This window comes from Apteryx rowi, unplaced genomic scaffold (genome assembly GCF_003343035.1).
Source record: "Apteryx rowi isolate R43461 unplaced genomic scaffold, aptRow1 scaffold_67, whole genome shotgun sequence".
NCBI lineage: Eukaryota > Metazoa > Chordata > Aves > Apterygiformes > Apterygidae > Apteryx > Apteryx rowi.
The window spans coordinates 3,207,860-3,234,421 of NW_020450949.1; the positions used below are offsets into that span (position 1 = coordinate 3,207,860).

The 26,562-nt window shown below is 42.1% G+C and overlaps 2 protein-coding genes across 15 annotated transcripts in view; both read right to left on the minus strand.

Moving 5' to 3' along the window:
- Positions 1-25,516, minus strand: part of MMP23B (matrix metallopeptidase 23B) — a 29,457-nt gene extending 3,941 nt beyond the window's left edge. For 3 of the 4 annotated variants that reach the window (XR_003256596.1, XR_003256595.1, XM_026085507.1), the window contains exons 1-8: positions 25,432-25,516; positions 23,671-23,765; positions 8,940-9,081; positions 5,930-6,069; positions 4,533-4,700; positions 2,414-2,578; positions 1,372-1,482; positions 256-382 (exon numbers count right to left, since the gene is read on the minus strand). Coding sequence is in view for 2 of the 4 variants with exons in the window: in XM_026085507.1 (XP_025941292.1) it covers positions 256-382; positions 1,372-1,482; positions 2,414-2,578; positions 4,533-4,700; positions 5,930-6,069; positions 8,940-9,081; positions 23,671-23,722 (905 nt within the window). In the remaining 2 variants the exon portion in view is untranslated. Of the gene's footprint in view, positions 1-255; positions 383-1,371; positions 1,483-2,413; positions 2,579-4,532; positions 4,701-5,929; positions 6,070-8,939; positions 9,086-13,025; positions 14,090-23,670; positions 23,766-25,431 lie in introns of those variants that run through there. The other variant, XM_026085508.1, reaches the window with a different exon arrangement.
- MIB2 (mindbomb E3 ubiquitin protein ligase 2) overlaps positions 25,371-26,562 on the minus strand; it is a 63,524-nt gene continuing 62,332 nt past the window's right edge. For all 11 annotated transcript variants that reach the window (XM_026085480.1, XM_026085475.1, XM_026085476.1 and 8 more), the window contains one exon: positions 25,371-26,480. In XM_026085480.1, coding sequence (XP_025941265.1) covers positions 26,239-26,480 — 242 coding nt within the window. In that variant the 3' untranslated portion in view covers positions 25,371-26,238. The remainder of the gene's footprint in view (positions 26,481-26,562) is intronic.

Consider the following 26,562-nt stretch of genomic DNA (forward strand, 5'->3'; position numbering starts at 1 on the left):
TTTCAGACTAAATGCTTTGCAATGTTATAAACAATATTTGCACACTCCTTTCTTCCATCCCATATGTCACAGCTAGCAAGCTCTTCATCACCCCTCTTCCTACTGAGTGCCAAATAAAGGACAGTCACATGCTCCAGAAAGTAAACTGCGTTCTTACATACACTTTGTTTTGTCATGCTTCCTCATTCTTTCTTCTTTTTGGTATGTAAGCTGCTAAGTGTCCTAAAGGATTGGAATAAATGACAGAGAACTTACTAAACTTTGCCTTTTTTATGAATGATCTTCTGTCCACAGCGGAAGGTGACATTTCTGCCTTCAGAAACAGTCTTGGTTTTTGTCCTTGGTGGGGGCAAAGTAGAGGGGATTGCTGGAAATGGGAATTCTGTCCACCAGAGTTGAGAGAACAAAATGGCAAAAGTTAGCAGATTTCATCATCAAGCCTTAGTCATCCCCAAATGCTGTCACAGAATTACATTATCAATCACCCCAGGAACCTTAAAAGGATTAATTAAAAAATGTGTTTTACTCAGCAATTCTGGCTGAACATTTGACATTGTTTATATGCAAAGATAACACTTGTGTCATATAAACTCAAGGATGGATAAAAAGCAACTTGCCCATGTTTCATATACTTGGAGGGGTAGAAGTTCAATATATGAACAATCCCAGAGAATACAAATGTTTTTAACTAACTGTCCTTTAACATTAGTCTGGACTAAAAAATACCTCTCTACTGGCAAGAGATACTACTAAGATGGTGCATCTTCTTAAGGTCAGTAGGTATTTATCTGAAGCTTAATTCCACATCTGCAGTAGCTTGACCTTGATCCCATATTAGCCCCTTATCTGGATTCACAGAAATGAGGGCCTAGATGAGATGATTAACATGTTTTTCTTATTTCCTTCTCTCCAGAGCAGCTCAAGTCCAGCTGTGCCTGAGATTTCATTCGCTTTGTTCCTATCCCATCACTGCATCAGGTACTGTACTGCATCTCTTATCTCCAAATTTAACACTTCAGCATCTCACTTCCTCAGTTCAGCAGTCCAAAAGGGAAGCGGTCTGAGGCACATGGAGTAGTTGTTTTTTTTCAGAAATTCCTCAACATTGGTTTCGTTAAACTAGAGAAGAATGGGACAGTTTAATGTTCTAGTCCACAAATATTTATACATAAAAACTGAGTCTTATTTCTGAGGCTCAGTCTTGTCTCAGATGTATGCTATGCTTCTCATCAGAGCTGGGTGGGGCTAGTCACATCTTCTGATCTCTAGTGCAGAATTAAGATCATGTCTATTCCTACAGCAAATACTGCTTAACATTACCTCCTCCCTCTGTGCAAACCCCACCAAAATCCCAGAAGAAAAGTAGGATACCATAGCAGAAGTCACAGGTGGATGGACAGTGCTTTTTCATCAACTTCCTGCGTTTTTCACAAAAGCCTTTTCGTGCCCATGATGGGCACATAAATAATCTGTCTTTACATCCTGAAACAGAAAGAGACAAGGTGTTAGGGGGATTGGGGTAGACTGAGAAATGAATTGATGTCTTGCCCTCATCAGATTGTTCAATGTAAATGGCAGAGTTGGGACAGGTGTACAATAAATAGAGCAGGGTGCCAGTTTCATATGAACAGTGGGCTAGATATTCAGGTCCTTTCGTGGAGTTGCACCAGTGATGGAACAAAGTTGCCTTTTCTAAATCCTACAAGAGATGGTGTTTCAGGAGTGGTAGGCAATTGTTTCTGAGCTTGAGAGATTCTTGCCACACCCTGTTTTGGTCTGTGGAGAGCTTTGCCTTGTATTAACACATCCTAGTCCAGTCAGAGAATGATTTACAGCTGTTTGCGCTCTCTCTTCCTCTGCATGTGAGCCCATCCCTTCCCTGCATGCACCTGAAGTTAGCAGATATATACAAACAAGTCAGGGCCCTCCATGTCTAAAATAAGCTTTTTATTCTTGGAAGAGCCATTGTACAAAAATGAGGCCTAAGGAGTCCACACTCAGAGGTGGTTGCTGTGCTTGTGCCTCTGCTGTAGCTGCTTAGAGCAGTCTGAGAACTTCAGGTTTCAGTGGGTCAGTTAAGTGTCTCTCATAAGTGCAATCTGGCAAGGTGGGAGCATGAATTCTATAAACCATTTAGTGTATGGTATCTTATCCTTTTACATTGGCCTCCTGTGCATCTCATTTGAAGCTAGTAGTGCTGGAAACAGACTGCTGCCACACCTGCTTTTACCCTCACTTTGCATTAAAAGGAATAAGATTCCTCCTTGCTACCTCTTATGAGTTTACAGCTTAGTGCTGTCACAAGATGAGGAACTAATACCATGAGAGCTCATCAGGATCTGCCTGACGCTTTAGTCAAACATTCTTTATACAGAGAACCCCAAAGCACAACCCGATTCTCTGCCTTCCTTACCATAAAGTCTGTGAATTCCCCAGACTTCATCTTGAGAGATGGTCTTTTTCCCAGTCAAAGTGGCATTGATGTGCATGAGGGCACCGGGGTTCAGGGAGTGCATAAGTCCTAGGGCATGTCCTATTTCATGAGCTGCTACGTGTACCAGATCTGTAAGCCAAACACCTGGAAGAAAAATGGAAAAACAGCTGACATTGCATGGTGAAGTACATTTGCTAACCCTGGTGAAAAAACAGAGGAAATATTTTAGCACTAGGGAGGTATGGTCTTATCAAAGGTTGACCCAGTTTCATCTCCTCTGTAGCTGCTTGGGGGCAAACAGACAAGCCAATTATTTACACGTGCTTTTAATTTCAAACAGCAGTGCACACAGCAACTCTGCCAGACTGCAGGAACACTGCTGTGAAACAAGTGCAAGTGCACTGCATAATACTTATGYCCTGGCAACTTTCTCCTACTTTTTTCCCCACAGCTCTGGCCTGTAACTGGAAATGGGTGTTTGGGAATGAGATTGCTAGCTGGAATATTCCGCTCTGAGAGCACGTCCAATTGACCTCTGCATTCCCCACAGCCTATAGGATTTAACTGAAGGTTCCCAGCAGCATCTTAAAGCCTGCTTCCAGCAGAGATGGATTTTAATGGAAGGATGACTCACAAGGAGTGCTATTGGTGACACCTACCCCGATACCTTGCATAATCACAGGCTATGCAAAGCTCACACGATTCCTGTATCAAACTCAACTGCTTATAGAAAGAAAGCATCTGAAGGGGATAGCTTGCACATGGGCTTAATTTATCAGTACATTAAACAGGAATCCCTAGTGGGTAGACTTTTTTTGGCTCATGTCAAAGATTTTTTTTTTGCTAAATTGCACTGACGTGATTTGGAAGAACAATAATTAATTGCAGTTTACTTTGTTCCCATCCTTCTTTATGCTTTTGGGAAGAGAAGCAGTCAATGTTTTACAAGGATTAATAATCACAGCCTCACAATGGCCTTCTGAAGTCAGAAGTGCTACTGCTATTTCACAAAGGTAGCTGAATGATATGCAAATCTGTGCATAATTATCTCCATGTGAAAGAGTGGAGTTAAAGCACCATGAGAGAGAGTCAGTGGCAGAACTGGCAGTCAGGTCTCTGATTTTTGCCACAGTCTTAGTAAAACCTCACTTAAGAATCAACTTTTGCAAATGTCCATGCTTGTTTCAGCAGCTGCCTGCAAAATAACACAGGCTAGGGAAATATATTGCTCCCTGATAACACTGGTTTGCTGGCATAAGTTTGTTACCATACTGCATTGATGAACTACAGCTGTCTGATTTTCCTTATTACTGACACACACTACCATTGATAGTTAGCAGCCATTTAGAAGTTTGATGGAAATGGGTATTTTTTCAAAGCTGAATATTTTACAAAATATAAACTGACCAGTTCTTTTCTTAATATACACTGACATTCTTGCTTTAAAAATCAGCCTTCCCTGGCCTTTGTCCCATGTTCTTATTTGTTGCTCTGCTTTGGGAAGCAAGAGGGATGGGAGAGGTCCTTCAAGGCCATTCTGAACCTCTCCACTTCTCTATTTGGTGGAAAGCAAAATATACTACTTTAAAAAAAAAAAAAACAGGTTGGTCATATAATATGAACTGAGTTTGCTAGTTAGTCAGGGACCATCTGCTTTTAATTTAAGGTTAGTTTTAACATTGCTTAAAAAACAACAAAAAAAAAACAATCCCCAAGCCGTAAGTAACACGGACATTTTTTAGGTACCCACAAACCTGAAATGGACTACTGACACAGGAAAACTAAAATATAAACAGCCATGCCAGCACGTCAAAGTAACATAACATGGTCCTTCCCAGAGATACAGCTGCTTGGGCCAAAGCCAGACCTAATCATTAAGTACATGGCTGGAGTCCACTGAATTATTCAGAAACAGCTGGAACTGCCACCAAACAGTCCCTAATAGCAGTTCAGTCACATTATAGCAAGACCAGCAAAACTCTAAAACTGCAGTAAAATTGCAGCTGTTTCTGTTGTCTCTTTCCAATACTAGGTAAGCCAGAAAAAGGACAAAAAATCTAAATCCTACAGGCATTATGTGCTCCCCGAAACATGTTACCTTTTTTCCAGCTGAACCGGGTATTCCCCAATATCCAGTATTCATGGTCATCAAAATGGATTTCCCCATTGGGTGGAAAGAAGGCATGGGCAAGTTCGCCTGTTGTTCCATCAAAGCAGTGGTGAATGAGAGATTCCAAACAGTCTGTGTGATTGATAGAGTAGAAGCCTGTGAAAAAGGAAGTGAATTTAGTGTACCTAGCAGGGTAAGCCCATCCAGAACACAGACATCTGTAAACTTGTGGTTTACTAATAAATCTCTCTCTGTGGTGTCCCATGTGTTTTCCAGTCTACAGCGATACAAAAGGAAAAATAAATGCAAAGCAGTTGTCACGAATGAGGGCTAAGTGATGCAAACTTGACTCAGCCCTGTGGTGACCCTGGCTTTAGAGCTGTCTCTAACAGACACAGATGAGTCTACTTGTCACAAAGGAATGCTGAGCTCTTTTTGCAACATCACATRGAAACTTTTTTTTTTTTTTAAGAGGATTTGGGCAGTGAGACTATAACCCTAAGATGTATTATGTACTATCATTTTAAATATAGATGAAAAGACATCTTTAGAGACATAGGTTTTCCATCCTTGTGCTAGGGCGGGTAGCAACACAATGCACCCTACGCCCACTGGAATAAGGCCACCTGGAGTTCACATGTGGCAGCAAGACAGGCCCCTGGGAAGGCATATCACATGCTTGTAAGAGGCGTCATGCAAGAGTAGCGTGAAGAACATGTTGCGAAACAATGGAAAATCTGCTGGTTGTCTCAATATTGCTGCAAGCTGCACAGGAAGTAATTATTTCTCACAGTAATTATTTCTTCACAAGAAGAATTTACAACTGGGGTTGAGACTGAACAGATAACACCTCAGCACTAATGTTTTTCTAGGCCTGAGAGAATCATGAAGTAACCAGTAAGCCTGCATAGTGGTACAGGGGCAGAAGGAAAGGGAGAAGAGAGAAAAAGTGGTGTTTCAATGGGATCAACAGAAGGCAGACTAAAGCCAAAACAAGTTATCACATCTTATCACCTGCTCTTTCTCCAGCTCTGTATGACCTTGGGCAAGTCACTTCACCTTTCAATATTCAGTTTCCCCATCTGTGGAATGGGGATAATCCTGTCCCAGTGGCAGGTTTTGAGGATTAATTCACAAACATCTAAAGTTTCTCAAATGCAAGATTCAGTCTGCTATTAACCTCAGAGAAACTAAAAGTAGTTTCTGTACCTGACTAAAGACAGATGATGGCCAGATCCTTGTCCAATAGTCCCTGCTGAGCCTGCACAGCAAAGGAAGAATATCTCCTGCCTCTGAACTCCTGGTTCATACACTGAAACGCAGTCCCTTGTAGAACTGGCATACAGAACAGCATCCTGTAAGTGCAGGACCCCATGCGCTCTTACCTATTTTCAAATCGCTAGCTATGTGGCGTGGCACTTCTCTGAAGCTGAACGGTGAAACTTCACTCCACATTCGGAACGCAGCTGCTAGTCCCTTGCGTGTGTCACTTGCATTTATGAGGTTTCTTGGGAAGGACAGGATTCTGTAGGGACACAGAACAACTTTAGGAAGATACTATTCCCTCCCCAAGCATTAGCTGAAGGCTGCAGCAGACAGTGAAGTCTTTCCTTTCGCTCTAATAGGTTCCAAACAAAGGTAGCTTGGATTAGATAATGAGGAATATTTACTAAAATCCCCACAAGGACTAAAATATTACTGATGTTCTTTACAATCCCATGGTTCTGGACTACAGCTTTTCTCCTACTTCAAGAACATAATTTTAGACATGGTTCTCTTGGAAAAGCACTTTTCTCCTAACTTCTCCTCAGTCTGTTGTACAACATTTTTCTCCAGCAGTAGACTAGGTAATTCCTTTTCACATCACTCAGGATACATGCAATATATGTAATATAATTCAGTGCGCAAACACTGAATTATAATACTCTCCGGCAGAGCTTTTGAAAGAGGGTTCTGAAAGGTATCAAATGTTTGACAGTAAAACAAATAAAAACCACCTTGAAGAGTCTCATCACTTGGGAGAGAAACTAAGGGTTTTTTTGTTAGGCCACAGGCATAGATACAGCTGCACTGTAAGAAAACCACTGGTGTAGGATGGCAGAACCACTGTTTGTATCATGGAGATATACAGCTAGATCATTGAAATTTCTTTTTTTTTTTWWAAAAAAAAAAGAAAGAAAACTATGCTCTTTATGTTCTCCCTTCATCCCAACACATCCTAAAGGGAGCAGGAGGTTTCATATTAAGTCAGGTTGTTAATGAGTAGAAACCTGGACAATTAAGACTGTTAGGAAGCTTAGCCTGCTTGGGATGAGTGTAAAGAGAGGTATGTTCTCTGCTCAGTGTGAAGGAGGCAGGTTCATGCCACCCACTGATACTTTATCTGGGCTTACAGGAAGAACTAACCCCTGGTCCACCAGGAAGCGTAGATTTACTGGTCAGCATTGAAGTATCATCCAATGGACAAGGCAACAACCACAACACAGTGCACATATGAAACAGGTGACAGTTACAGTGAGACATTTGTGTGACTGATGGTAGAACTGCTACCTAGAGAATAGAGGCAACTGCAGGGCCAGATGGGGGGCAGGCAGCATCAGCCTGCGTTTAGTGATCTTGAGATACTCTCCACCTCCTGCTTCTGTGGAGGAGAAAGGGATTAGAACAGAGTGCTCAGACAGAAGCAACTGCTGCTGTCCATTCCCCCCCCCCCCCGCCTTTCCTACCTTACCCTCACCCTCCACTGCCTCAAGCTAACCCACTGCACACATAGCTCTAAATACCTTCCTTTCCTGTTTGTTGGTGTAAGAAAACTTTCCCATCCGTTTCAGCCACAGTCTGGGTCAGCTTCCCAGAGTTGGAGTGCGAGAAAGACCCTCACAGCTCCATAATGATATCCTCACCCCACTGCAAAGTAGAAGCTGCAACACATTCCTGCTGCCAGAGGCACACTTTTAAGTGTTTCCAGAAATCCAATATGACATGCCATTCAAGCTACTGCTGTTTAACAGTTAGTGGTTGCTGCTCCTTTGAGAGGTCAGTTTGGGGTTTGTTGTACTTTCAAGTCAGGAAAGAATGGAGTTATGTGGTCATATTAAAAGGAACTTTGTTAGCATGCAACAAATTGAACAAACACTGATTTGGCTCCTGTGTTCCCAGGAAGGCATGTAGTGCTCTCAGCCAGGTGGTGAACAACAGACTTCTCTTCAGGCAAACTCCAGGGCTCCTAACAGCCTGAGATTTACCAGACTCCTGCCAGCCTGGGGTTTACCAGGACAGTCTGATTCCATCTGGCAGTGCTCATCTAATGAAGCTGGTTCCAGGGAGAGTACCTGGGCCTTGTTCTGCCTGGACTAACCCTAGCTCTCCTGAAAAATATTCAGCAATCTGCATTTAAATAGTTTTCCAATGAAGCCTCTTTCCAGGATGCTGCCACCATAGCCCATTGCACTGGAGAGTTTCAGGGGCTGTTCAGCATTGTTGACATTAGAAAGAGTGCTGCTGTAAGGCTAAGCACCAACAGGGTTTGACACTGCCTTATGACAGCTGTAGCAGTAGAGCCTGACAGCAATGAGAAACAGTTCAATGTGAAAATCCCATTGGACTCCATCAAATTTGGCTCTGAACAGCCTGCTTGTGGAAAGTAGTACTAGCATTGCACATTTACGTATACACTACTGTATAGTACTGTGGAAATGCTGCTATTTTTTGTGGGGGGGGAGGGGAGTGGTATAGGCAGTTGGAAATCAGCATTCTGGACAGCCACTTTCATGGGCAAAAAGATCTATAAATATTAGGGTTAACTCATCCTAGTGAGGCTCATCCAGATTCACTCATCCTAGAATTGCCAAGGGCTTTTCACTGTTTGTTAGTAATCTGAGAGTTGGCATCCTTTCCTTAAAGCAACAGAAAGAAAAAGATTCCTAAAAGCATTCCTGACTAACAGAGCTCTATCACCCTGAAATCATGGAACCTTTCAACAGCAATTTCCCTTAATGATGATTTAGGTTCATATGGACCTCTTTTTAAAGTACCAGCATGACAGAGCTGGTATTCAATTCACTACCCTCTGATGGAACCCCCCAGCTGTGGGAAGCCTGTCTGTGTGAAGCCTGAATCTAACCCTGAGCAACTAGAGTTTTGCCATCAGTAGTCTCAGCATACAATGTGCTACTAGCTTCTAATGCAGTGAGGCTACTGCACAGGACCCACAGCTGAAGTCATAGGTGTAGCATTTGCAGAAAAACATCCGAGAGTCCATTTAGAGTCTCAGCTAGCCACTCACTGACAACCAGACTAGCAATATCCATATGACTCATACCCACATCCATAGCAGATAAACCTCAGACCCCAAAGTCACTTAGAGTCAACTCTTAGGCTAAGGCATGTCCATACTTGTATGTCAGGTTGAAGTGGTCCCATTTCAAGCGCCCTGGTGTGATTGTGTATCGTTTTCTCCGTGCTGGAGGCCAAGGTGGGAAAGTTGGACTGTGCAAAGCAGAGGCACTCACTCCATAAAGACCAGGTGATGCAGCATCTTCCTTAAAAGACAAAACAGGAGGTTAAGAGATGGGAGAGACTGCAGGATTGAACATTGTTTTAAAACAAAAACAAACAAAAAAAAMCCCAAACCCACACCACCCTACCAGGTATGGGACATTCGAAGGCTGGGGAGCACAACTGGTACTCCCTTGTGGGTGTCCAGGAGACATCAGCTGGTCAGTATTTTACAAAGCATGCCTGCTCTGAGGGTACTGAACGAAACCAAGAGGGAAGGAAAGAGGGGGTAACTGCAAGGAGTTCTTGCAGCATTACTTAGATCAGACATGCAAGGAAAGGAAGGGAGCAGCACTCCGCAATGCTGGATCACAGAGGATCTGTGCGGTAGGCTCCCTTGAACTGCCACAAAATTCCAGAATAGGGCAGTGCAGTCACTCCTCTCTCCTCTTGGAGTGCAGCACAGATGGAGCAGAGAAATGAGGCCTCAACAGGCTTCTGGCCACAGTGAGTGCTGCAGCTCTTCCTGGAAAGTTCTCATTTCCTTTCCACTTTGCTATTGCTCTCCAGCCTCACCACAGAAAAAAAATGAAATACTGGACACATGAGGCAAACAGGCATCCCTTTGTGCTGAGAGCTCTTTATAAAGCTGGATTATGGATCTGAAATGCCTTCAAAGTAAATTGGAGCCCTGGAAACCCAGGAGTGCACTTAAAGCAGTCGTACAGTAAAAGACATCAAATTCCATGACATCAAACTACAAAAGCATTTTAGACCTGAGTAGTGGAGATAAAAGCTTGGCACCCAATGTGGTTCTCTGGAAGCTCTTGCCTATCTGCTCTGCCCCACCTTGTCAGAACTAAGACATTGAATGTCCCTGGGTCATCTTTGCTCCAGAGGCATCAAGACACTTAATAAGTGATATGTATAGTGGCAATRTTACTAAAACTGCACCAGAATGAGTTAAGCCTCACAGCCCATTCTACAGAAGGTGAGGGCTGTCTTCATTTTACTTACAGAAGAGCTGAGGCTCTGAGAGGCAAAACAGCATATCCCTGCTCTCACAGTGAGTCAATGGCAAGAAAGTACTAAAAGCCAGAAGGAACAACTGCTTAAATCACTAGCATCTCTCCATGACCACAGCTAGTCATGGCTCATAAAAGACAGAGACTCTATCCTAACAGGAAACCACTCTCTTTTGCTCTTGTCCGTGAGGCATACGAGCTTCTACCTTGTTCTAACCTCAGTATCTTTCTTTTCTGGGAAGATAGCCTTTCAGTCTTTCTTTCAGCTCAGCTATGGGTTTGACCAATACTTTGAAATCACTAGATCCTTTCAATGTAAGGAATTCAAAGGCCATGCAGCTTCACCTATGAGACAGAGAAATGTTAGCCACTGTTTTATCTTCTCAGCTGCAAAACTGATGTGTGCCACTCCACATCTATAAGCTTTTGGCAGGCAGTTTGATCATATTTCTGGGAGGCTTCAGATGCTGATTTGCTCTTGAAAGTACACACAGGGTCACCTTTCCCTTTTAAAGTTTGCCCCTTACTTCGGTGTACTAAGGAATCTGGCTTAGGAACCTATACTTTTTGATGCCTTCACCGTTCAAGGCCTAGCCCCTTCTTCCCAAAGGCTCGTGTGATGCGAGTACACTGACTTTTGTGTCTCTCCCTTCAACTCCAGTGGCTTTTACCTCTGATTCTACTCTGAGAATGCCATTTTCTCTTGATACAAAAGGAAAATTTCCCATCCTTTTGACCAGCACTGACATGGTGGAGGATCAGCTAGCCTGTGAAGTATAAATGATCTCTTGTAGTTGTAAAAGGAGCCTGGAGAAGATTAGTTCATACATACAGGATAAGAAGTTATTTTCCTTTTTTTGCAGTTCATCTGAGGAGGGTAGAATTAGGCAAATCCTATCTGCCTATATTTTGCCTTTGTGTTTCCATTGTGATCCCTTGTCAGTATTGGGGCTGATCACAGATTCATTCTGGCCTTGGTCAGGAATAGCCTAGGATTGTTAGGACTGTGAATTCTCAGTCAGTCTATGGGCTCTGACACAGGAGACCTGATAACTTATGATAAGGTGGCATAAGATATTAACACCTTTAGGTAGCTGTCTATCCTTATGATAGATGCTCCTGCTTCTTAACAAAGCTGGCAGGACAGGCAGTACATTTACTTTCTGGCCTCTATAATTCACAGCCCAACCTCTGTCATTTCCAGTTTATGATAACATACAGAGCCATGAGCTGCACAGGCTGAGTAATGGGCACTCTGTCCATTCTGCCTCCTCTGCCACTGGGCCATTAAATTACACCAGTACAGGGTGAAATCCTGAAGCTCTTCTTAAAGTCTCTTGGGTATCAGGAAAGGAAAATGAGATAGACAGAAAAAGCCTGCTGACTTCTCCCTCTACAAGGAAAACTCCTGTAGTCCCTACAGAGAAAAACAATTGTCTTTTTTGTTGCCATTGAGCTTAAAACCCTAATGTCATAGGTACTGAACAAGCAAAGGGGAAAATTAAGTGTCCCCAGTGAGCTTATCCTCAAAATATAAAACAAAGTAAGGGTGACTCAGGCCCAACAGAAATCACTGAAACCTGTGTCTGATCCAATCACTAGGTCAGAGGACTGAGCTGTCTTGCTCAAACATCCTGCTCAGTCTCCATTCTTCTGTAGACCTTGTTCTGCCTATGACTGGTGCAACAGGATGCTTTTAATTAAGAACATGTTTTAAAATGAGTTGAAGAGCAGTTGGGCACCACATATACATTAGAGCTCAGATTTAAGGTTCTGACTGAAATGAGAATGATCTAGATAAAAAATATGCAGTATAATTTGGATTAAAGAATCTGTCTAGATGGTAAAGACCCAATAGCCAAGACTGCGAGAATATTTAAGAACTGGAGAAAAGGTCAGCCACTCCCAGGAGGAAGCCCACTTGGCTGTGGGTAGGGTCTTTAATATTCACAAAGTTTGGGACGTATTAGGAGAAGGACATTTGTTTCAACTCTAATTATTGCAATAGAGACCAATATATGCAAAGTAGCACAAAGGCAGATATCTGTCATCATCCCTGTTTACAATATTCACCCTGTGCAGTCAGCATGCCTGTCTGTTTGGCCTCCATTAATTTACTCCATTGAGTTGTAATGACTGTTGAGTTGTAATGACTGTAGCTCTTTCTTCTCTCTCTCTCTCTCTCTCTCTCTCTCTCTCTCCCCTAGTCATGCAGTTCATCTCTCAAACTACACAGTAACATAACTCTATGACTTAGACCCAATTTAATAAGAGGCCTGAGCACATGATGTAGACCAAGGATGCTATTGCCACGATCATCATAAACACAAACAACAGGAGAGTTTGCAAGGATTTAGAGAAGATTATTTTTTACAGTTTAACATAGCAGTAAAATTAAGATCAGCTTCTGGGAGTCCCAGAGTCTTGCTCTAGTTCCCCCTGAATACCAGTTTGTGCCAGCATATCTTGCTAATGGATGGACCTTGAAATAGATATAACATCAGCTAATAGTTTCTGTAGGTCCAGCATTAACTCTCATTTTGGATCTTGCACCAAGAACCCTGCCTCTGGAGTTCCTAGGGAAGCTCAGCTGCTAAGGAAACCAGAATATTTGCATGCCACATCATACTAGTCTAGGAAAGCAGAGTTACTCAGGAGGATAGCTAACACTCTGAAGCAAAACAGTCCAAAGCTTTTGTACCTTCACCATTTAGTTGTCTGCAAGCTACAGACTCATCTCTAATGACCTGGTTCTACTTAGACACTTCATTTCCTTTAGGCTCATTTACAAAAAGGGACTCAGATAAGACACAAATAGATCTTGTTGCCTTAACGGTTATTTTCAAATTGTTTAGATTCCTCCCCAAGTTCACCAGTCTTCTAAAAAGCATACACACACACGCACACTTGATAACCCCACTCCCTTTCCAAGCCTCTAAGAATTATATCCTTCCCCTACCTGACTTTTCTGAGCTGCAGCTCCAGCTGGGTCTCCTATAATAGCCAACAAAGCCACCACAGGGAATATGCATAAAAATCCCACAATAGATCTATAACTATTGTTTTTTTTCTTGTCAGCTGAGAGGAAGCTCTTCYTTCTGTTTGCAGAAAATTGTTCTATTGGATCCATATCGTTCTTTAATGCTTTTTAGAGAGAGATGAGAGATGCTAAGACATTCACTTCACAGAACGCATTGATAATCCTTTTGCTCACAGTTGCATCTGGAGCATTTGTGAGGAGTCCTGCAGTTACTGTCAAAGTTGTGCTGAAACGCTAGAGTTTCAAAAAGCTTCTTTAAAAAAAAAAAGTAGAATTTACATTAAGCCTCTTCCAATGTGCCAAAGATTCTCTTAACCTCTGCCAAGTGGTATCATATTACTGGAGCTGAAATTTGGGCTGGCGGAAAAAAAACAGCAAAGTGAAACAAGCTGGGATGGACATGACTCCTTTCTTTAACTGGCTGTATATCAACAGAGGACAAATCTGCAGTTGTCAGCTTTATGTAATGAAAAAGTTGGAGGAGGGGGCAAAAAAAGGAATCCAGAAGCCAGCATCATGCCCTTGGAACGCTTCATGTAGGGATGCTTAATGCTTGAAGAGCTGTCATTTGTCAGAGGCTGTCTTCAGGAGCAGAATGAAAAATGAGATGCTGTGCTAGAACAGGCAGGGCTTCCCTGTTCAGGAGATTCTAGTCAGGGAATTTACAAGCTCAGATAAAAGTAAAAATCAGCTCCCTCCTCCATGAAACTTGGCTAGCGACTCCTGCAAATTCCATGTGTACTTGGGGGCTACCCAGTACAGGGTTATCATCCTGAGAAAGACAAACAAGAATTTTGAGAACCATGCTGATTTTGGGTACCTCAGCTTGAGCACCCCAAAAAGATTGATTTGGAGAAGGAAAGTGGTCAGCTTAGCTTAAGCAATTAGGCATCTCCAGCTGTGGACTTGAAGTCATTCAGGGCTTTTTAAAAATCTTGCACAGAAATTCTGAGGTCTTCAGAACTGGCTGGACTTTTCTGTCTGGCTGCTGAGCGCTGGATGATTAGGGGACTGGAGCATCTCTCTTATGAGGAAAGACTGAGAGAGCTGGGCCTGTTTAGCCTGGAGAAGAGAAGGCTGAGAGGAGATCTTATCAATGTGTACAAGTATCTGAAGGGAGGGTGTCAAGAGGATGAAGCCAGACTCTTTTCAGTGGTGCCCAGTGACAGGACGCGAGGCAACAGGCACAAACTGAAACACAGACAGTTCCATCTGAACATGAGGAAATACTTTTTCACTGTGAGGGTGACAGAGCACTGGAACAGGTTGCCCAGAGAGGTTGTAGAGTCTCCTTCTCTGGAGATATTCAAAAGCCGCCTGGACGCAATCCTGTGCAACATGCTCTAGGTGACCCTGCTTGAGCAGTGGAGGTTGGACTAGATGATCTCCAGAGGTCCCTTCCAACCTCAACCATTCTGTGATTCTGTGGATCCCAGTGCTGTTGAGCTGGGGTGCCCTAAGCTAAACAGCTCTGACCAGACAGAGAAAAGGGAACTCTGTGCAATCCCCTAATTTCACAAGCAAATAACAAAGAGGGGTTAGCTCTGTTACCAGTTAGTATGAAACATTCCTAACTGATACTTGAAGCCTTCAAAAATCAGAAACTTCTTGCACCTCAAATAATGAAAAATGGACTCACTTGAATTTTTTTTTCCCTAGTTCATAATGAAGTTTATGACACTTTGGAAGTTTCCTGCATATCAGACTGAAGCTTGCCTGGAGCTTTTAAACAGCTCAAAATAAATAAGACCAAAGAGTCTGTATATAATTTCACAAACATTCTTCTTTTTCAATTTTCACCAAGCTCCCCCAGCAGAAACACTGTGCTTCCTACAGAGACGGGACAAAGTGCAGCAGAAATTGTTCAGTGATACCAGAGGAAACGGAATAAGGGGTAACATGGAAGGAAACTATGGGTAGAATTACAAGGGGAAACTGAAACTTGGAGGAAGAGGAAGAGCAGGAAGTAAGGAGACAGGGCTCTAACTCCTACAGACCAAACCAGTCAGCTACAGTAGTTTGAGATAGTAGCTCATCTCAGCTGTTAGCAGCAACTTCCTATGGACAGTTAGGCCTCCTTCCCCAGTAACACAGTTGGCAGAATGAAACATGAGGCACAAGCACTCTGAACAACTGCTTTGTTCAGAGCCTGAAGACTAGCAAACCCACCTCCATTTGTGGTTTAAGCTGTAGACGACAGTATAAAGTGAGAACCAAGCAAACAATCCATTGTTACACTTAGCAATGTCTTAAGTCACTTGAAAAAGTTGCTGTCAGTCTGTAGACAAGAACGCATTCGCAGAAAGATGGGGAGTCTTGAAATAAAAACCTGCCTTGGAATGGGGATCGAAAACTTTGGCCAAGAGCTCTTTTCCACTAAAATAGTACTGGCATAAAAGAAAACTGCCAGCAAATGCACTGCTGGAAGAACATTAAGTTTCAGCTGTGCAACTGCATAACAACACTAAGTGCATCTGCCCTTCACAAAGCTTCTAAAAGTCATCAGTGTCTAAAAAAAGATTTTAACTGTTATCTTATGCACTGATATGGACACCCTCTCCTCTTTACCAGAGTGTCTGAGCATCTCACAGTCTCTCAGAGCATTTATCCTCACATCATCCTCAAAGGTATAGCAGTGCTATTACCTGCATCTTACAGGTTGAGACGCATAGCACTGTGTAGGATAAGAGACTTGCTTGAGATCAGGCATGAAATCTTGCAGAGCAGGAACCTAAAGGTCTTCCAAAGTACCCAGCTAGTGCCTTACTGTTTCTGAAGATGACTACAGGGACCTGAATTTAAAACATGAATTGAGAACTCACACAACCACATAGCCTGAGGAACCTGAGTTTCCTTTATCTCAATGTAAAGGAAGCAAAAGTTTTTGTGAAATATACATCTCAGCTCAGATCCCGCTCCCCCCCCACCCCCAAAAAATTAGGATCTAGAGCTTTGGTAAAGGCTTGAGTTATGTCTTGATAGATCAGAAGCGACAGAACAGGGTTCTTGGAAAGCAGGTAGTTCCTTTTTCCCCCATCCACAGGCAGTGCACTGTGCCCATCCACATAAAAATTCAGTGCATGTGTGTGCAACTTCACTAAGCCATTGGCTGCAGAATGCTTTTGAAACTTTTAAAATTTAAGCCAAATATTTCATCAGAAACCAGCTCAGCAGTAAGGCCAAGACAAATTTCACATTGTTGCTGCAGAGTCAGATAAGGAAAGCTCTTAGGCTGAGGTATTCAAAATCTACGGATGAAGCTTGTGGAGTTGAGAGAAACGCATAAACTTAATCATGTGTGGACTGACAATGCTTCTGAGAAAGCCATTGCACATGTGGATTCTTTGGTGCCCAAGCTCTGGCAGTAATCCTCAGGTGTAGCTGCTGGTAAAGAAGAAAAAGTTCAGGTGATCTACTTAGTCTGTTAATAGTGTGCTCGTTAAATTTCAAGCACAACTCTATTCCGTAGATATTTTAAGGATTATTAAGACCAGAGTGCATACCCATTGACATTTTATCCCTGTCACCTGCCCAGGGTTAAGAATGTCATGGCTTTCCCAAAAGATACTTGTGCTCAAAGGCCTCTCAGATGCAGCTCTCATTGGCCTCAGATTCATAGCACTTGCCAGAATTTAAGCCCCTTTCAGATGCTTCAGATAACTCCCAAGACTCCTTTCTGGGAGCCTGTGTTGCCTAGTGCCAAGGGCAAGAGAGTAGTCAAAACTCTGAAGTTTTATTTCTGGCTCTTCCAATAGTTTAAAATATTTTCTGTGTTTTATCAGGCAGTCTGAGCCCCTGAAAGGACTGCTTTTATACAAGTGCAGAGAAGTGTTGCAACTTCAGAACTCTGAAGAATATTGGAGGCTTTAGGTTCTTGAGTCCGGATATTTGGTTTGGACTACAGGCTAGAATCATCGGTCTGACTATATTTGGAGAGAAAAACATTCCTGGCTTCAGTTCCGCACAGTGTCTAAATGCAATGGAACACATTACAGTTTGAGGGAAGCCATATGGTGTAATGAGGAATAGGGGAGGAAGGCAGGGGACAGAACTGACTTTGGTTTGTCTTCCTGCCATTAGCAGCAGTGACCAGGCCTTGGGTCTCCTTTGTAGGGAGCTAGGTTTTTCTAAGCAAAGAATCAGGGATGCATATCCTAAGATCTCTGCATACAATAAATGTCGCATGAAAAAGCAGTCTCTAAACAGCTGTCAGAAGGGAATGAATGTTTCATAAAACCTACAGTGGTTAACTAAAGACTGTAGAGCATAAAGGATTGGATCGTTTGCACAACACAATACATTTCCCTTGTTAGATCACCTCAGTCTCTTTCTTCTTTTCAACCTTACTTGCTGTGATGCTTAGTTTTTAAGCATGGTTGCAATATAATACACAGTACATGACTGCATTCCTAAGGGTAAGTTTTAGCTCATAAAATAACCACTTTCTTATTTCCATGGATTATTCTTGGATTCCATGGATTATTTCCCTCCTCCCCTTTATTCAGTGTTGTTACATCATTAAATGTTACTTTCAGTGCTATTTCCAAATGGATCTCTCTGCTACATTTGGCACTTTTAAGAGGAAAGTTAGCTCTGGTGCAGCAGCAGGCCAGCAAGCACACTGGCACTGCTTCATTCCAGCCCCACAGAAGACTCCAGAGCAATCTCTTACAACATATCCATACTCATGCTAAGAGGGGCTACATGGAGAACAACCATTAGTGCTAGACCTACAGTGTCTGACTATCCAAAATGAATCTCATTCCTCATGAAAGCAAAGCACTTCCTGTTTATTCCCAGAATAAGTACATATCACTCAGCATTGCAACAAACTGCTCTCATTAGCTTCCCCTGTCCTGCTCTGGGAGGTCTACATCAGGGAGTGGGGAGGACAGAGAAAGAGGAAGGACCTATCATATTGTTTCCAATGGCTCAGGGCAATACTTCCTTTCTAGGGTGCCAGTCCAAGTCTGGGCCATAGACAGGGGATGGGGAGCGCACACAGCTGAATGTGACTTACTGCCTTGGAGGCAGTACCTTGGAGGCCCATGTGAAAAGAATTAGCAAGTCCTCATATAGCTAGCTATTATTCAAAAAAGCACCCTTATATATTCATCCCTTCATCTCACAATTTGAAAAAAGCATTCCTGCCTGGTTCTTGCAGGAATAGCAGTTAAAACTTACCCTTTTTCAGTGGGTCATGCACTAGAAAGGATTGTATCTGCTGTAGCAGGGAGCAACATCCTCCAAGGAGTGGGAGAGTGAGAATGTTCTTTATTGCCCAAGCACTCTCCCTCTTACTATCAAGCAGCCCTTTGCAATCAGCATCTACCGGTATTCCTAGAAAAATCCATGGTTTGCTGAATACCAAATGAGCTGAAAACAAGGGCTTGCTCCAGCTGGCAAGGAAAATGGAATATTTTGCTTAAAGTGTCAATTTGGAGCTGCAGCTCACAGAAGCATCTGTGCTAGCCTGACCTCACGTTACCAAAGAGACATGGTCTTGACCCCAGTCAGAAGCTCAGCAGTTGGTCATGGCCATGCAGTGAGTAGAATTGCAAGAATGAAATGAAGGGCAAATTTTCTCAAGACACAAATGAATAAAGTGTTTCCAAAAGGGACTAAGACTTGTTCCCCTGGGTTGTGGGGATATTTCTTTTATTGCCCTTTGGTGGGCAACATTTATCATTTGTAAACCATTTGTGCATAGACCAATCCTCCTGAAATCATGGAAGCAGCATGGGCTAGTGGAAACAAAATCAAAGGAGAGATGGGCTCTTTCCCTGCCCCTGCCTTTGGACAAGCTATCTCCCTCTCTCCACTCCCTCAATCTCACTCAGACTGCAAAATGGCAAGTATTGGCCAGACTTTCAAAGGAAGTGCTTTAGAAACTTTGGTTCAAAGAGACACTTCTGCATTGGACTATGAAAGAAGCACAGGGAAGGGAACAAAGGTAAGTGTTCTAAACCCACCAGGAAATCCTGGCCTGCAGGGGGAAATGCCACTTAAAGCCTGAAAATCTCAATGGAAAAGTAAATTATAAACAAACAGTCTTGACAAAGCCAAGGAGCAACAAATTCCTAGGAGCAAGACAATTTGTACCAGAAGAAAAGAAACAACATTCTTTCCTGAACAGAGGAAGACTTTGCAAAGAGAGTGCTATTTAACATTGAAGACAGGAATTCAGATGGAAAAAGTTAGACACAGTGGCTAACAACTTCATCCTCTTGTTAAGAGGGTAAATAGAATGGAGAAAATGCAAGGTAATAGGTCTTTATCCCACCCACTAGGCATGAGGAGAATATAAAGAATAAGCTATTTTATTTGCAGCAGATTTTTCAGCTGATAAGCATCTTAGGGCTGCAGAGACCTTACAGTAGTGTATTGTCACTGTAAATGAGCAAGACAAAACTGAACTCAGACTTTGTGGAGGAACAGTCTGTATGCCAGAATTGTTTTCTTAAATCAACAGATCCTCAACTTAAGGGTTTGGAGACTGAAAAGAAAATGGTGAACCTTAGTCCTAGTACAAGTGCTCTTCCTGCTAAAATTTACATCAATTATTTCCCTGGAGAGATGATAGACTAAGTGAACCACAGAACCTGAGGCTATGCTATGGTGAAAGCATAATTTAGTGGTCAAAAGAAACCAGCTTACAAGCCTTTGCATTACTAACCTCCTCCAAATGTGAAGTCTACCTGCTTCATACCGAAAGAACGCACTTAAATCTCTGAGATCAGGCAGCCCCTTCTCATACAAAGCACTATTCCAAAAATTCCACTGAGGCCAAATGAAATAACCTCTTGTACAGAGTCAGATGGTTTGAGGCTTGACCCTTAAGATAACTCCAATCTCCTGGTTTGTAAATCAATTGCTTTCAGCAGCACTCAGTTCACTTAAAAAATGCCACAGCAAAACAAAGATGTGCACATGGTAGGAAAAGCTCCAAGAAGTAAGCTTCTTGAGGAAAACTGGAGAATACCTGTCTGTCATACCAACATTTTCTCAAAGGGAAGAAACAGTAAAAATAACACAGGCTTTTGTACTCAACTGAAAGTAATGCAAATTCTTCAAGGAGTGCTTACAGATATTTGTAAAACAACTGTTAGCATAAGAGAAATCTAAATCTAAAGGCACTAGTGGCAGTTTTATTATAGAGAGAGTCCATTCAATGGTTTTCCTCTGTAGGAAGCCAGGATGCAGGGAGAGGGATTGTGTGTATAAGTTTGTGCAGTAAGTTAGCTCAACTGAATCCAGGAGAGCAAGGACTTGGCAAAGAGAAGAGGGGGACTAAGAAGCCCAGGACAAAGGATCTCAGCAATCCTGTGGTTGGAGAAGATACCAAATAGCTGTTCAATTCACAGATTTTAAGCTCATGAGCCAGGTAAGATCTAATCATTCACTGAGTCAACTTTATTCTTCCAACTAAGGAATCTCTAAGTAGCCCTTTTATCAGACACAGAAGAGGCTGCTGTTCTCTAGGCAGCAAGAAGTAATAACACGACCACTTCATTCTTAGTACAATTTTGATTAAGTAACTGCTCAGAGCTCTCTGGACAAAACAACTTATAAGGAGATCAAAAGCTAGGCAGAGCTGCTCAGTATATTTTATCAGCCCTAGATAAGCAGATCAGTTCTTGTACCTGGAGTACCAATGTCCACCTGCAACCTGATGGTATGTGCAGCCCATTGGCACTTCAATGTTGCAAGCTGTACTGCAAGAAATTTTCCTTATCTAAACAGGCCTGAGGACCCAGTCTTCCAAGCGCTGGTGTAGTAAGACCAGCCCTATACTTCACAGGCTGCTGCAGATATTAACAATGTTTCCAGAAAAGCAATCTCTTGACCATGCTATGAGCTTTCCATTCTACAGAGCTCCCTGGGAGAGTCTTGGAATTTCTTTCACTTGATTTAACAATGGAGTACTCAGTGCAGAGCACCTCCAATGCCTCTGAATGCCCTTCCAAGCAAGAGAGAGAAGCCAGCCATCTCCTCTGAGGGCTACGACTGTGTTCTTTTGTGCAGAGACTGCAAATCTCATTGTTCTGCTTTAGACTATAACACAAGGACAATTCATTTTCATGCAAGGATTAGAAAGCAGATATTGGGAAGGCATGGACACATCTACCTTTCTTCAACTGCAAAAAGAGGAAAATTTAAAATTATTTTGAAAGATGGGAAGAATCTCCTGGCGCTGTCTGCATTAAGAGTTTGCTCCAGTTTTAGCCACAGTCACCCAGTTGCACTTGAAGTAAGTCTCTTGTGTACACAGATGGAAGCTATTCCAATAGCTATTTGCACTGACTCAGAGTATCCTAGATTCATGCAAAAGAAAACACTACAAATATAGCTCTACTTGGTTGCACCATGGCAGTGATATGAAAATGGGGTATAATCCCTAGATTTTACAAAGCATAAGAACAGGCAGAGGGGCTTGTGCTCCTTGCAGACTCATGTCCTTACATTGCCCAGAATAATGGCACATTTACAAGAATGATTTTCCATGAAAATCCAATTACACAAAAAGCCGTGCTCATAAGACCAGCTGCCAACTCAAATACCGGTCTCCCAGCTGGATTAGAATACTATCTGCCAGGAAAAATTTAAGTGACAGCATGCATAAAAAAGTAAGAAAGTGGAAGTGGCCAATTTTGTTACAAAGCACTTCCTAAGGGTTAACCAGAAAGCAAGAAGTAGGGAGAACAAAGCAGTCTCTTTTGTGTTTTAAGGAAACAACAGAAATTCTTCTAAACTAGGAGATTGATCCAGGAGAAGGACCTGCTTCATTTAGAGACCAACCGAAAATAAGTATACAGACCAAAAAAGTAAAATTGTATTCACTTTAAAATGATGGCTAAGACTGCATAAACAATTAAACATTTTCAGGAGGGTCCAGACAGACATCCTGAAAGAATCCGGTTCAAAGCAGAAGGGTGCTCTGCATCACAGCAGGCTGTGATGTAAAAGCTTGAGAAACAGAACTGCTCTTTTAAGTCTTGGCCTGAAACAGTTAGCTAACCTGTTCCTTTCTTTATGTTGCTAGAAACAAAGACTAAGGTTTCAGTTTATTTTTCTTTTGTAATGTTACAATACTGTATACATTTCTCTCAGTTTGGGCAGTGGGGGAAAATACACTGTTAAAAAAAAAAAAGTCTAGTAAATTTTTTTTTTGAATCCAGAGCTCTCACAACTGGACAGCAAAATCTGCAATGGAATTCAAGACATCTGTTCCTACAAATGATCTGATAATTAATCAGCCTAGCTGTCAGACTGCCACCCTGAGGTTAGCTTCAGTTCCCAGCACTGCTATGGATCAACTCCCTGGGGGACCCATCCCATCCCATCAGTTTGTACCTCAGTACAGAATAATGCGTGTAAAAGTTACTTGTACTTATCTAACACTTCTCATGAGGTTAAAAAATTTCCAACTGTGAACACTCAATAAAGGGTTATGCAAGTACCCAAGTTAGTACACATTCCACTTCATACGTGCAAGCAAAAACACAGATTTTACTCCATGGCTGACTGTTGGATCAGAGTTTTTTTCCAAGGTATTTTAACACCCTACTAAGCAGGAACATTCCTAGGAACACTTATCAGTTTCAATTTCATGAAAAGCCTGTGCTTATACCAAGCCTAAATACTGCAGAGAAATTGCAACTAGTAGAGCCCATTTAATGGAAAGAAAAAGCAACCCTCTTTTCTGTAGGTCAGACAGGAAATGTGAGCTAATGTTTGGGATAAGAATTACATAAAGCCCATTAGCTCCAGCATTAATCTGTCTCAGTTGCTATCTCATATTTAAAGTTTTATACCAGAAAGACTCAGCAAGATCTTTCCCTTTCAAAACCAACATTGCTGCAAGGTACACAACTGCATTTCAGGAGATGGCAGCAGGGAGCCCCAGGGAGAACAACGTGTTCCTGAGCTCATTTCCCAAAGAGCTGTCACAATGTAGGGGATTGGCCGGTAATAAACATCAAGCAGAAAGTTACACACCGTACACACTGAATAACCAACCACAACATTTGTCTTGTCTTTTAAAGGAGTGTTTGCCTGATGCCGAGACATCCACTTGCCTCTCTTCAGCCTCTTGCTGTTCCTATGACCAGCAAGAATACCAACTGGTAGCAAGGGGAGAAAAGGGAGGAACATAATCCCCCTATTTTGCCCCCTCTTCTCCTCGCTCATAATTTGTAGCTAAATTTAATGCATCTCCTAATCTCAGTCCAGACTCTTGGCTCTTTTTCTGCTTACAGCAGATATCCCTTTCTTCTCATACTTCAGATTCCAGCCTGGATTGAAGCAGAGAAACTGTTTTACAGGCTGGGAGCGCAGGCCAGACTACACAAGAGCTAGCAAGTACATGAAGCTAACCATTTCACCCAGCTTGGAACTCAATTGTCCACAAGTCACTCTGATCCTGGTCCTCCATGTTAGCAGGACTACAAGTAAAGATAAAACAGCAGAACCTTCTCCACCAACACTTCTCCAAAGCCTCAGGTTCCCATGAAGCTGAACTTGCCATGGGACAAAGCTTATCAAAAACAAACCTGGCACATACCAGTATCGGCTTGCCTTCTGATGTCTTTCATTCCTGTGGCTTCACCAACCATCTTGTTTTCTCCCTGTTGTGGTGCAGCAATTCCCTTCTTCTTACTGGGAAAATGAATGGGTCAAAATGGTGCTTAACAGATTAACTCTTGCTCCTAAGACATCAAAAGCAATCACAGCAGGAACAAGGAAATGAAAGAATGTAATCCCAACCAGAAAGCTATGTTTGAAAAATATTTCCATAGTTCTAAAGCTGGCGTATTATACTGTGCAAAATTTCATCTCTACCTTAGCCTTACAATGAATTTCAGATATACAAACAAGATCATGAGATCTTGAAAGAGAACTTATATTAAAAAAATAGAAGTAAAACATGAAATTGAAGGGAGCTCTTCTTCCCTAGAAAATGTCTTTTAATTAGCTGGGGGAAAAAGTAATTTTCCATTTTATGCAGCAGCTATCAAGCTTGGAAGTTGAGGGCTGCAGTCTTCCTACAGACTTTTTCCATTAGGGAAAACAATTGCTTTGAGACCTATCTTCATTTAGTATGCAAGGAAGTTATTAAAAATAATAGTAATAAAAAAAATTAGATGCTCCCCATTTTTTCCTGTATATACTGACAAAGACTAGGGTAAGAGATGAGAATAAAGCAGACATTGAACTGTTAGCCAACTCTTCCCTCTTCCCCAAATGCCAGCATGCATATGTTTAACATACATAAGTTATTAATTTCACCTCTGTAAACTGCTTTTGGATTTGATGTAGAGGCTTGTGAAAGAAACATTTCAGAAAATGCTCTGCATTTGTTATAGTAATATATAGTATGGAAAATTATTCACTTGCAGCAAATAGCAGTAAAAGCAGCCCTTAAAATATAATGATTGGACAGTCTTGCACTTTAAAAATAGCCCCTTAAGAGTCCTTTTCATGTGCAAACTTTTGGGGGAAATGTCTGATTTATTCAATAGGGATTTACCCTAACATTAACTTCTAAGAAATAATATTAATAAAGTAAATGAGTGTCTGCATCTCTCACGTTACCAAAGCTTATTCTGAAATTCAGTTGTAGGTTGTTTAGGTGTTAAATCTGACCCAGCCAAAAAATTATTGGGTTAAATCTGAGACTTTTTTTAGCATTATATGAAAAAAAAAAATCCACTGAAATTATAACAGCCTCAACTGAATATTTGGAGGAAGATCATCTATAGGAATCTGGAATTGTGACATAAAACTCTCTCAGGACACCAGAGAACTACTACCAAGTAATAAATATTCCTTTAACTACCACATATTGCACAAATTTACAAAATTTCTTTTAAAGATTTGTCACCTCTTTCCTAATGAACGAAGATAATAGAGGAACACAGTATTCTTGTTTGATTTAAATATTACTTGCAAGGCGTAACACACAGTATACTTGTGTATAACTGTCAGTAAAGACACACACCACACACGCAAACACATACATAAACATACACACAGGCACGCACGCTAGCCCTACAGGTTGCCACTTCTGCCAACAGTTACTTTACAGGATAGATTCACTGGATAATATTTCTCCAGTCAGACAGTAGGATAGGAAAATACAATACAGCTGGATCCATATTTTAACTATTGTTTGCACATTCATTTTAATGCTCAGGAAAATATAAACTTTATTTTATTAAGTTTTGCTGCAAAACAATGAAACAAAAATGAAATCCCTCTTCCTTATTTCTTAATTATTACTATTTATTTTCTTTACACTTTGATTGGAGTTTTTAACACCTGCCTTTGGCATCATGGATAGAAAGCTCAGGAGTCTCTGAACACACAGCTGGGGGAGCAGGGAAGGAAGAGTGTCACTGAGAGGTTAGAAGTCCTTCTTGCAACAACGTATTTTCTCCAATCACTGCTCACTACTTTATCTCTAAGGCACGCACTCTGCCTCTAGGATCTTATCACATCCAGATTTGCCTCTTTCAGTCCAAGATCTTGTTGAGCCCATGAGGACTAGTTCAGAGAGTATACCGTCTTAGGACACTACCTTTCTATCACCAACAGGCCCCTGGGAGGACTGAAGGCTGTGACTGCTCTCCTCTGATATCTCCTCATGTGAAGTGCAAGAGTATTGCTTTCCCATTGCTTGCAAAGGTATGAGGTATATCCTCCTACAGCATCTCCTTTCAGAGCAACACAAGGCTGCAAATCTGACACTGCAGGGACGACAGGATGCAGTCACTGGAGCTGGATGCCCTTGAAAACATCTGTGCATGAAAGTCTAGTTGCCTCTGGTCTGAGTCTCTTCTGCYTTCAGCAGAAGTCAGTGTCCTTTATTTCATGTCTTTCTGATGGATCAGGAGCACAGAGAAGAGGGGCTGTCTGCCCTCAAGCACCACTGCTTGCGTGTATAATATTGAGACTGGAGGGGACTCCCTCTGCTTCTGTCCAAGTCACATTAGTTATTTGCTTCTTCCCCTTTGAGGATGGCTTTGCATGTAACCAAACACATCAGATAGACCAGTGCCTCTCATCTAAAATGCAAACAAAAAGGAAGTAAAGGAGGGAGGTGGGAATGGGAAGAGAAGTAAGCATATCCTTAGACAAAGATCTGAATCCTCTCCCGGATAGCCTGCCGGCAGATAGGACACACGGTCAAGGCTGTGCTGCAGTCTGGGCAAGAGCCATGTCCACACTGGAAGACCAGTTTGATTTGGTCGTCAATGCAAATCGGGCAGGTGATGCGCTCTTCCATCTGCCGGTAGCGGTTCTGCAGCTCCTCCATGAGCTTCCTCTGATCTGTGGATTCAGAGCTTGGGCTGCACTCCACCTCGGTGCTGTCTGCAGGGGTGGGAGGGCAGGAAGAGAGTTAGTGGCTAGTGTGCTCTGCCTATTCCCTTATGCAGTGCCTCTTTCATTAGAC